The 11924-nt window shown below is 53.5% G+C and overlaps 1 protein-coding gene across 12 annotated transcripts in view; it reads left to right on the top strand.

Annotated features, from left to right (window-relative positions):
- The window catches only part of DNM2 (dynamin 2), an 89410-nt gene that overhangs the window by 29089 nt on the left and 48397 nt on the right, over positions 1-11924 (top strand). For all 12 annotated transcript variants that reach the window (XM_055544788.1, XM_055544733.1, XM_055544753.1 and 9 more), the window contains exon 2: positions 2100-2173. In XM_055544788.1, coding sequence (XP_055400763.1) covers positions 2100-2173 — 74 coding nt within the window. The remainder of the gene's footprint in view (positions 1-2099; positions 2174-11924) is intronic.

An 11924-nucleotide genomic window follows, 5' to 3' on the forward strand; every position in this document is an offset into this window, starting at 1 on the left:
CCTGCCTATGCAGGGTCCCTCATCTCGAAGGCCCCCCTGCCATGTGGTCACTGCCAGATCCCTGTGTCCAGCCACAGGAGGCCCTGCCTGAGTGTGGTGACCCCACCCACAGTCCGATGGGGCTCAAACCTCACAGTGCATGGCGTGTGGCAGGGTACGCTTCCTCCCTTCCTCCACCCACTGGGTGAACAGGTTCTGAACCTGTGCTGAGAACCAACGCCCTCCTCTGGGGCTCTGTCCGGACAGAGGTGCTGGGGTGCTTCTGAGACACCGTCTGTCACAGTACTGGGGAGCCAGGTGGCACCAAGGATGTTTGCCTAGAGTTCTGCACAAATTTCAGGTAATCCAAATGTTTCAGTTCAGTTCAGTCGCTCAGTCATGTCTGACTCTTTGCGACCCCATGAATCGCAGCACGCCAGGCCTCCCTGTCCATCACCAACTCCCAGAGTTTACGCAAACTCATGTGCATCGAGTCGGTGATGCCATCCAGCCATCTCATCCTCTATCGTCCCCTTCTCCTCCTGCCCCCAATCCCTCCCAGCATCAGAGTCTTTTCCAATGAGTCAAGTCTTCGCATGAGGTGGCCAAAGTACTGGAGTTTCAGCTTTAGCATCATTCCTTCCAGTGAACACCCAGGGCTGATCTCTTTTAGAATCCAAATGTTTACCTGGGTGCAAACTTGTTTAAAATTCCCTGAGCCTAGAGCCTTTCTCCATTTTACACAAAACAGTCCTTTGCATGCCCTTAGTGACCTCTGAAAATGTTGCTTCTGCTCCTTTGCCCACCTGGATCTCCTGCTCTTTCCATTGCCTTTATTTAAAAAATACATATATATATTTATTTCGCCATGCCGGGTTTTAGTTGTAACACGCAGGCTCTTTAGTTGTGGTGTGCACTCTCACTTGCAACATGTGGGATCTAGTTCCCTGACCAGGGATCAAACCCAGGCCCCTTGCACTGGGAGCACGGAGTCTTAGCCACTGGGCCACCAGGGAAGTCTCAGTTGCCTTTCTCAAAGGTTCAGGGTGGTTTCCAGTCTTCCCACCCTATGTGAAACCAGGTGTAAGACAGTGCAGGTAATGCCTGAATTGTTCCATAGTAAAATCCATAGCATATTTTTAAAAAATAAATTACTTTATTGAGGGATCATTTACATGATAGGATTCACCCATTTTAAATGCAGTGATTTTTTTAAGAAACTTACAGTAAGTATTAGTAAACAGTACCACAGCCCAGTTTTAGAACATTTCTGTCCCCCAGAAAGCTCACCACTCTTGTTTCTCATCCCCAAGACAACCAGTGATCCACTTCCCACCTCTTTCAATTTGTCTTTTGGGGACATGAAACGCATTGTAATTTTTTTTTAATTTGTTAAAACATTCTGGTGTTTTAAACATTTTTTTGTTGGAGTATAGTTGATTTACAATGTTGTGTTAATTTCAGGTGTACAGCAAAGACAATATTCTGTTTTATGTTTTGGTTTTTTGGCTGTGAGGCAGAGGAGGATCTTAGCTGGTTGAACAGGGATCACACTTGCACCTCCTGTGTTGGAAGGCAAGGTCTTAACCCCTAGATCACCAGGGAAGTCCCGAAACACGTCGTATTTTGTCATTAAATAACTTTACTTTTATTTTAGTCTTTATATCGTATGTATGGCATTATATTACTTTAAAACATGTAGGTCAGAATTGTTGATATATGGCAGAAACCAACACCATATTGTAATTATCCTTCAATTATAAATAAATAAAGGAAAAAAAATGCAAAAAAAAAAATGTACTGATCTCTTTTGAGTCTAGGGGAGATGGTCCAAACATTTGTCAGGAAAAGGGGCCTCTGAGCGTGCTGGGGCTGGCACATAGCCAGCCGAAGGGAAAGGGTTCCCTTTGTCACCAGCCTTCAATCCAGTCCCTCCCCTATCTCTCCATGGCCTCAGGACCCTCCAAGGCCAGAGCATTCCCTGGTGCCCTGCTAGGGTTGATGTCTTTGCTGAAGTTACGCAGATTGCAAGAGGGGATTGCTCCACCATGTGTGGTCACACTTCCTGCCCCCTGCTAGCCGGCCTCGTGAGTAATTTCTGTCCATTTCCCCTCCCACAGGGACTTCCTTCCCCGAGGTTCAGGAATCGTCACTCGGCGGCCTCTCATCCTGCAGCTCATCTTCTCAAAAACAGGTATGGTGGGGCGGCTGGCAGCCCAGACAGGAAATGAGCGTGGTGGCTGCGCCTCGTGGGAGCCGGGGCTTCCGAGGTGTCCTGGGAGGCCGTTTGGGTCTGCATTCCCCTTTTCCCAGTGGGCAGAGAAGTTGAAGCACAGTTCATGGAACACCTCCACCCACCCCGAGCATCAGCTGTGACTAGGCTGTCAGGTGCCACAGTTTTTGCTCTATCGTAGATGACACGTTCTTGCTGGACACTTTCAAAATCAATAGCAGATACTGTGACACGGCAACCTGAAAGGCTTTGGTGTATACTCCCTTTGCAATAAGGACATCCTCTTGCACTCACAGAACCACACCCAAGAGAAGTCATCATTTCTGCATGTTCCCTTACCCCAGTCCATACTCATGTTGTCAGTTGTACTCCAGATATCTTCCCTGGCTGGTTCTACAACTGCTGGGCTCAGTGCCACGCTGCCCTTCATTGTCCTGTCTACTCCTTTCATGCGAGCAGCATTCTCGCCACTTCTTACTCTTGTTTTCCCACTACTTCTTTTTGAATCACAGCACTGACTTTAGGGAGAGGCCTGGCCTGCTGCATATAGAATGGCCCACATATGGACTTTTTTTCTATCCCCCACCTCTGTTCTTCCTACACAGGTCTGATATGACATGGGCATGTCTCCCAGCATGAAACCCACCTAGCTTCCTTGTAAAAGCATCTCGGGTCAGAGGCTGGAAGGGGTGAAAAGGGCCATCGGAGGTGGGACCTCTCTCCTCTCCAGAGCCCCCCGGAGTCTTCCCTACTGACCTGGAATGTCAGCCACAGCTGGTTCAGCACTTGGGGTGCCAGCGTCACCACAGGCTGTGTTAAACACCCCCACTCTGGGGAGGCAGCTGATATATCCCCATTTTACAGATGGGGAAACTGAGGTTTAACCACCTGCCTTTCTGGTGGGCGCCAGAGCTGGGATGGGCACCCAGGCAGGTTCAGACCTCAGGCTCCACAGCTCAGCTGACCCTAGGCCCGCCCTCTCATCTTCATTCACCCAATCCACCTGCAGGAGGGTGTGACACTAGTGAGAGACGGCAACAGATTGGTCCAGTGGCAAGCCAATCGGCTGCCTCCTCTGGGTTCAAGTGTCCAGTCAGCTGTGCCAGGAAGGCCAGTGGCAGAGCCTGGATTGTGAGATGTCAGTGGGATCCGAGTCACATAGGGCTTGGCGCATTGGGTTTCTGTTGCACATTCACTGGGTTGGTGGACGAGGGTGGTGAGAATCTGCGTTTTCAATGAGTTTCCAGGTCATGCTGATGCTTTTGGCCTCTGCCTACTCGGGGAAAACCTCTGCGCTGGTTTGTGAGGGCTGAGAGCTAATACTGCCCAGGTTCAAACCCTGGCGCTCTAGCTTACTGGCTGGCTGGCCCCTGGGGAGGGAGTGCCACTCACAGCTGTGCTTCCTGTCTGGACAGTGAAGATAATAATAGTACTGCCTTGGTCAGTTGCTGTGAAGACCGTGCTGTTCAGTACACGTGTAGCCTGTAGAACAGTGCCAGGCACACTGCAGGCCCTTGCCATGTGGTGCCATCCCAATGGCTTCGGCATAGCTTGCTGGGAGAACCGGTTGGCTGATTTCCTGCACTGGAAGGTCACAGGCTTTGTCGTGGCAGGAGGGCTCTCCCATCACCTCCCCAGTGACTGTCACCCAACAGTGGTCCAGGGAGCACTGGGCTGCCTGCCACAAGCTGGGCCCAGGCTGGGGCACAGCGGTGAGTAGGACCAGGGCTGCTGCCACCACCTGTCGCCTTTCCTCTGGTTTTTAATGTAATTAAATTATTTATTTCTTTTTGGCTGTGCTGAGTCTTCATTGCTGCGAGGGCTTTTCTCTAGTTGCAGCAGGCAGGGCTGCTCTCTAGTGCTGGTGCCCCAGCTTCTCATCGTGGCCTCTCTTGTGTAGCACGAGCTCTAGGGTGTGCGGGCTTCAGTAATTGCCTCACTCAGGCTTCAGTAGTTGTGACTCGCAGTTTCTGGAGCACAGGCTCAATAGTTGTGGTACATGGGCTTAGCTGCCCCGCAGCATGTGAGATCTTCCTGGACCAGGGATCGAACCCATGTCCCCTGCATTGGCAGGCGAGTTCTTCACCACTGCGCCACCAGGAAAGCCCTGTCACCTTCCCTCTTGATGCTTCTGTTAGTGCTGGTGGTCAGTGCAGGGGGACCCTTGGATGGGGACCAAGAGGGAGACACATAGGCATGGCCCTCCCCGGATGGAAGTGTGTGTGGTGGTGGTGAAGGGAGTCTCGCAGGACTTCTCTGACAGGAGGTGATGTGTGAGCTCAGGCTGACAGGTGCTTGGGGGTGTGTTGCGGAATGGGAACCCTGCTTCACAGCAGAGAGGGGTTGCTTGTGCAGACCCTGAGGCAGCGAGGCCCATTGTGGCCGGCTGGAGGAACTGAAGATTCCTTCTAGTGGTGGGGAGGAAACAGAAGCATGTGACAAATGACAGTCCCGGGAGAGCACACATCTGCCCGCAGCCTGACCCGGGGTGATGCTGAAATCGCCATTCCCGTAGTCCGGCTTCACAGAGGAGGGGACTGAGGCCCCTTGCCTGAGGACACACAGGGAGGCCGTCTTGAAAGCCCAGTCGCGAGCTCATTCTTAGGGCTGGTTTGACCAGATCCTGTGGCCACAGGTAGAGAAGAGACCACAGGGACCACCAGCTCTGGGGCAGGGGTCCCAGGAAGGGATGGGTGGGAGCCATGGAGATGAAGACACTGGTGTATCCTGTTGGGCTCAGGGAGAGAGATCCGGGGTGTCCCACCTGGGCATGCTCCTTTCTGTGTCCCAGCTTGCATACTCCACCCCCACCCCCATCTGACCGTGGCATTCAAAGTCTCTTAATGCAGATGTGAGCTAGGCCTCAGCCAGATGCCAGGGAAGCAGTGTGAGCGCTCTGAGGGGCCCGGCTGACTCTGAGCTCAGCCTGTTGGGTACGAGAGACATGGGGTTGCTGTGACCAGGCTGAGAGGGGAGAGCACAGGGGATTGTGGGAGGGTATATCAGGCATTGGGCTTCCTTGGTGGCTCAGTGGTGAAGAATCCATTTGTCAACGCAGGAGACAATGAGTTCCATCCCTACGTTGGGAAGATCCCCGAGAGAAGGAGATGGCAACCCACTCCAGGATTCTTGCCTGAGAAATCCTGTGGACAGAGGAGCCTGGTGGGCTACAGTCCGTGGGGTCACAGAGAGTCGGACACAACTGAGTGACTAAACAACAACAACATCAGGCGCTGGATCTGCTTTGAGCCAGGGCTTGGGGAGAATGTTCCAGGCAGGGCAGCAGCTGTGTTGTGAAGCTGTGAGGGGCCGGGAGGCAGGTGTGGTGAGAGATCCGGACACTGGGAACCTGAGTGGCATTCAGGGTGTGGAGAGACTGGCTCAGCCCACTGGCTGACTTGTGGAGGAGGGCCAGGCGGAGGCAGGAGGGCAGGTGGGGAGGCCGGGCGGGTGGTGAGCCTGCTGCCGGGGAGAGGTGTTGGGGCCTGGGCCAGGGTGTTGCTGTGGGGGCAAGGGCAGAGTCTAGAGTGACCTCGAGGTGGGGAGCCCAGGTCCCTGGACTGGGGAGACACCTACCACTAGGGAGGAGGCTGAGTGCAGTGCAGGACGTGGTTGTGGCTTTTAGAGATTCCTGGGGGCCACACAGGGCTGCGTGGCTCCCTGAGATGAAAGTTTTGTTCAGCTGGTTCTCAGAGACAGGACTCCAGAGCCAGGCTGCCACCTCTTCTTGTCTGGGCCCTTCGGGCAAGTGGCTTCCCTCTCTGTGCCTCCGCCTTCTTATCTGTAAAATGGGGGTGATGGGGTGACTGCATCAGGGCCCTGGCACCCCATGAGACTGGTGTGGCCATTGCCTCTTCTGGGGTCTGAAGTTCCTGGTACTATAAGGTTCTAATCCTCTGACTCCTGGGACTCCCCTGGTGGTCCAGTGGTTAAGACTCCACGTTTCCATTGCTTCTGGGCCTTTTGGCTAAGATCAAGTGAAGACTCCTTGCTTCCACTGCAGGAGGCACGGGTTTGGTCCCTAGTCCGAAAACTGAGATTACGCATGCCACGCGGCCTGGCCAAAGATAAGAAAATGAAAAACTAATTCTCTGACTCTTGCAGCGCACAGAGGTGCCCTACTTCTCCTGGTCCACACTGGTCTCAGTCAGCCATTATTTTAACGGGCTTAGTTTAAAAATTACCTCAGACCGCAGCCACCAGGAAGTTCAGCGGCTCGTGGGTGAACCCTGCTTCTTGTGAACCGCCCCTGGACCTCATAAACCCTGAGCGCTGGGGACTGTTCTTGTGTGGAATGTGCCCAATCAGGGCCTCTAGAGCCTTCCGTCCCAGCTCTGACCTTGGCCGCTGCTCACCGGAGCCAGAGAGATGTCAGGGCTTGGCTCTTGGCCTCCTTCTTGAGGCTTCGTGGCCCCCTTGGGACCGGGCCGGCCTCTGAAACCTCACTTCCTCCTGGTGCCACAGTCTTGCTCCTCTTCTCCAGACCAGCTCAATTGTTTCCGCCTCTGGACCTTCCCCCTCGTTGCAAGCCCTGCCTGGAACACCCTGCCTCCTCCCCCTCCTCCGCAGGGTGAGCCTCACCCCCAGGCCCTACCCTAGTCACTGCTGCCTTAGTTATTGTGCAGCGTACGTTGTGAGGCAGCATCCTGTTCACCCGGTTTCTTTTTCTGTTGTTGTTTTAAAAGATTTGTTTATTTGTTTTATTTGTTATTTTTTTGCTGTGCTGCGTGCAGGCTTTCTCTTGTTGCTGAGCACGGGCTCTAGAGTGCGCAGGCTTAGAGTGCGCAGGCTTCAGTAGCTGCGGCTCTCGGGCCCTAGAGCACAGGCTCAGTAGTTGCGGCACCCAGGCTTAGTTGTCCCATGCATGTGAAATCTTCCTGGACCAGGGATCGAACCCGTGTTCCCTGCATTGGCAAGCAGATTCTTAACCCCTGGACCACCAGGGAAGTCCTCGTATTTTCTTGACGGTCTGTCTCTCCACTTCAACATCAGTTCTGCCAGAGCAGGGATGCTGACCTGCTTTGTCCATCACTCTTACCCCCACCCAGCGTAGGGTCTGGCACCCAGGAGGTGCTCCATCAGCCCGGGGCTGGTGCCTAACCGTGCCCTAAGGGCTGCTGCTGTGCTCTTTCTCCGGTGGGAGAGCATCCATAACTGTGTGCAGCACCTTTCGCCACCTACCCTGGCCACAGCAGGGCCCTTTCTATAGCAGACCCTGCAGCAGTCAGGGCATGACCTTGTGTCTTCAGGTGGAAAACAAGCTGGGAGCTGATGAGGGTCAGGATGGTACCCTAGGGCTGTCACCTTCTGCTGCTGCTAAGTTGCTTCAGTGTCCGACTTTTTGTGACCCCATAGACTGAAGCATGCCAGGCTCCTCTGTCCATGGAATTCTCCAGGCACAAATACTGGAGTGGGTTGCCATGTCCTTCTCCAGAGGATCTTCCCGACCCAGGGATCGAACTCACGTCTCCTATGTCTCCTGCATTGGCAGGCAGGTTCTTTACCACTAGCTCCACCTAGGAGGCTCCAAGGGCTTCTCCAGGTTTATTTGTTTTTTTTGTTCCCCCACATCAACAAGCAGTTCTCCAGGTCTTAGTAGACTCTTATCAGGTGTCCTCCGGTTTAACTCAGATCTTTTTTTCTTTTCTTTTTTAAGTCTTTATTGAATTTGTTATAACATTGCTTCTGTTTTATGTTTTGTTTTGTTTTGTTTTTTTGATGGGGAGGCATGTAGGATCTTAGCTATCTGACTAGGGATTGAACCCACCCCCCACCCTACCCCACCCCCGGGCCCCCCTGCATTGAAAAGTGAAATCTTATCCACTGGACCTTCAGGGAAATCCGCAATTTAACTCAGTTCTGACACTCCCTCCCTGGAAGTAGCATCACATCCCACAGGTTAAGGGCTCAGTCCCACCAGACTGTCCCCTCGTCCCAGCTTCCAATGCCAACCCCAAGTCCAGGCTGTCACCTGTGTTTCTGACCCACTGACTATAGATCAGAGGTTCCAGCGCCCCTCCTTGGGTTTGATCAGTTTCCTGTAGAACTCAAAACATTTTACTCCCAGAAGGGACAGAAGGAATTGCTGCATGAGGCAAGGTGTGGGGGAGGGGCAGAGATTCCTCACCCTGTCTGAGCTCATACTCTCTCTCCCTGCGCCTGCTCCCCAACCTGGAAGCTCTCTGAATGCCGTCCTTTTGGGGTTTTATGGAAGACATCAGAATGGTTGATGGAATCGATCCCATTAGTGCTTCAGCCTCCAGCCCCCGTCCTCTTCCCAGAGGTCAAAGGATGGGACTAAAGTTTCCAACCTTGGTTTTTTTGTTTGTTTTTTTTTTAATTTTTATTTATTGACTGTACCATGTGGCTTGTAGGATCTTAGTTCCCTGACCAGGGATTGAACCCTTGCCCCCTGCATTGGAAACTTGGATTCCTAACTCCTGGACCACCAGGGAAGTCCCTGTCCTGTGACACTTTGGGGACCCCAAGTAATGTGATGATGCCTGAGGGGCTTTGGCTGTTTTGCTTGTTTTTTAAATATTTTATGAAGTTTTAGCATACCATATTCTTAAAGATACACAGTAAATTCTTTTTTCTTGTCATACATCTCTCCTAAATTTTTCTCCTTTCGTTTTCTTTCTATATCCTTTATCATTTTTTTTTTTTTGGTCACAGCACTCAGCTTGTGAGATCTTAGTTCCCAGACCAGGGATTAAACCCATGTCAAGGGGAAGCTCGGAGTCTTAACCACTGGACCACCAGGGAAGTCCCTGTCCTGTTTCACTGTGGGAAAATTGTGGTGTTAAATTTATTTTTGAAAGATTTTATCAAATTTTAGCATCCCATAGTCTTAAAGACATATACTAAATGCTTTTTTCTTTATCACACATCTGTTCTGTCTTTTTCATCTTCTCTCTATACCCTAGATCTTCCCATACCACTTGGCTTGTGGGATCTTAGTTCCCAGACTAGGGATCAAACCCAAGCCCCCTGCAGTGGAAGCTCAGAGTCTTAACTGCTGGACCACCAGGGAAGTCCCCACTTCATGATTCTTAAGCAATGCTAATCCCTCGAGGGCACCATCTTGAGGGGTGTGCCTGGGGGATGCCCAAGGTGGGGGATTGGCTGTTGAACACAGTGGGGATTCATGTGGGAGTCACGGAGAAGGGAATGCTGTCTTAGGCTCTGGCACTTAATGCTTTGCAGCAGGCCGCTCAGTAATTAAGTTTTAAGCCGTTACTATGCACTGGATGCCAGGGAGAGCAGAGACTGGAACCGAGTCATTTGCAGTCCCCTCCCGCAGCTCAGTCTCCTCCCGCAGCTCTGGCTTTAGGAGGGAGACAGAGCAGGTGGTGTGTCCCCATGAGGAGCACCTTGAAGGGCTGGGTGCTGGCGCTGCTGGAGCCCAGGTGGTCTAGGTGGGCCTCCCCGAGCAGCTTGACCTGAAGGAAACAGTGGACAAGTCCTGGGCAGAGGGCTGGACCTTCTCCTCGGAGAAAAACTGCAAGTGCATTCACAGACCCCAAGGACGCAGGAGGCTGGCCCCTCGGAGTTCGCAGCTCCACGGCTGGACGAGGGCTCTTCCTGCTGTATTCTAGGCCCGGCACCTGATCCCACATGCCTGGCCCTCCTGCCAGGGAAGCGCTGCAGGGCTGCGGTGGATGGGTGGCCGTTGGGGCTGTCAAAATGTTATGGCAGAGGCCAGGGACCCAAGGGACTGGCGGTCTTATTTGAGCATGAGGAAGGGAAGGTTTGAAATGGCTGTAGCTGCTGTGGGGAGAGGGACCACCTCTGTAGGAAGGACCAGGGATCAAGGCAGGCAGAGCCCTGGCGGTGGCCAGGGTGGCAAAAATTTTCTCCAGCATCCAAGCATTTACAGAGCTGTGGACCCGCAGGCTGAGCACTCTGCCAGTTTGTCCTTTTTTTTAAAAATTGTTTGGCTGCATCACTCTGCATGTAGGACCTTAGTTCCCTGGACAGGGATTGAACCCGTGTCCCCTGCATTGGAAGTGCAGTGTCTTAACTACTGGGCTGCCAGGGACATCCCTACCTGCATCATATCTTAACTTTCCTCATGGGGAAACTGAGGCACAGAGGGGTAGCCTGGCCAGTGGGGACACCCCCATGCTTTCTCCCCCCTTCCCCCTAGACCCCGCTGGGTCCAGAGCCTCCTCAGGGCATGGGGGAAGGTCTTCATTTCAGAGAGATGAGGTGGATACCATCTCTTCCCACCCGCTCTAGGAGGCCCCTCCTGGTATGTTGGGACTCTTGGCTGAGTTCCCCAAGCACCTGCTGTGACTTGCTTGTGCCAAGCCTATCTCCCCCATCAGACCAGGCTCCTGGCTCTGGGTTGGGCCTGTGTTGATAAGAAGTGCACTGGGAAGACGGCAGGTGACCCCACCAGACCCTGTTCCTGTCCAGCCTCCTGGGTGTCCCACTTGGTGGCCGTGGGGGCGCTGGGCCACCTCCCGGAAGCTGAGGCAGGGGCCGTGTTGCCCTCCAGCGTCCATTTTGTTGTGCATGTAGTTGCAGAGCGCCTCCTGTGTGCTCAGAGCCCTGTGCCCCGGGACGCAGATTAACACGATCCAGGTCCCTGCCCTGTAGGTCGGCCTCCTCCTGGGGATCAGAGGAAATGCACAGGCTGACAAGGTCCACCATATTAGAAGGTGGTGGGTACTTGGAGGATCCTAAGGAAGGGAAAGGGGAAAGAAACTGACGAGGTTTGTCGTCTTACTTGGGAGTGGGAGAAGATGAACACTTGAGCAGAAACCTGAAGGAGGAGAGGAAGGCACCCATGCAGGTGTCCGCAGGCAGAGAGAAGAACCAGTGCAAAGGCCCTGAGGCAGGAATTCAAGGGCTTGGAGTGAGAAACCACGCCCATGGGGCTGGAGGGGCGTGAGTTGAGATTAGAAGCTGGGGGAGGAACCTTAGTAGGGTTCTGTGGTGCTGGTGAAGACCGGGTCTTATTGGGGTGAGGTGGGAGCTCGGGAAGATTTCAAGGAGAGTTGGCCAGGGTCTGGCTTTAAAAGGGTCAGTGCTCGGGGTGGGTGGGGAAGCATGATTGTAGGAGCTTTCTTACCTTGGTCTGATGCTGGAGTCTGACACACGGTCCTCAAGTGACGAGGAACCCAGGGAGAGAAGGCAGGTGGTGAGGGATGGGCCTGGCTGACTCCTGGACCTTCCTCTTGGGCACAGAGGGTATGATTTCTGCTGTCTACTGACCTTGTGGGAAGATGTTATGGCTTTCTAGTACATCTCCTGCTCATCTTTGACTCGCACAAAGGGGCTGGCAGAAGGGAAGGCTGCCAGCACCTACTGGGTCCCCTAAACAGAACCCAGGGTGACCTGGCTCTGACAGGAGAGGAGGTCCAAGATGCAGGATGGCGTGCCCGATGGCGTGGAGTCAGGAAAGGCTCCCTGGAAGAGACAGCAGGCAGGCAGGCCCTGGAGGAGGAGGAAATGAGCTACAGCAGGCCTGGCAGGGGAGGTTTTGCAAGGGACAGCGCCTATGTCCTGGTCCCCAACCCTGTTCCATCCTCCATCCCCCTGCCCTCCTGGAAGGGGGAGGCGTATCTTGCGAATGCTGAGCCCTCGGCCTTGAGTGGGAAGAGAACTGAGGTTTGCTCTGGGGGTTGGAGGGCCTTTCCATTTTTGGAGGTGGCTGCAGGAAGAGCAGCCGAGAGTAGCTGAGTATTTCCTCCTGTTCCCATGG

The sequence above is a fragment of the Bubalus kerabau genome, chromosome 1 (assembly GCF_029407905.1).
Source record: "Bubalus kerabau isolate K-KA32 ecotype Philippines breed swamp buffalo chromosome 1, PCC_UOA_SB_1v2, whole genome shotgun sequence".
NCBI classification, from domain to species: Eukaryota; Metazoa; Chordata; class Mammalia; order Artiodactyla; family Bovidae; genus Bubalus; species Bubalus kerabau.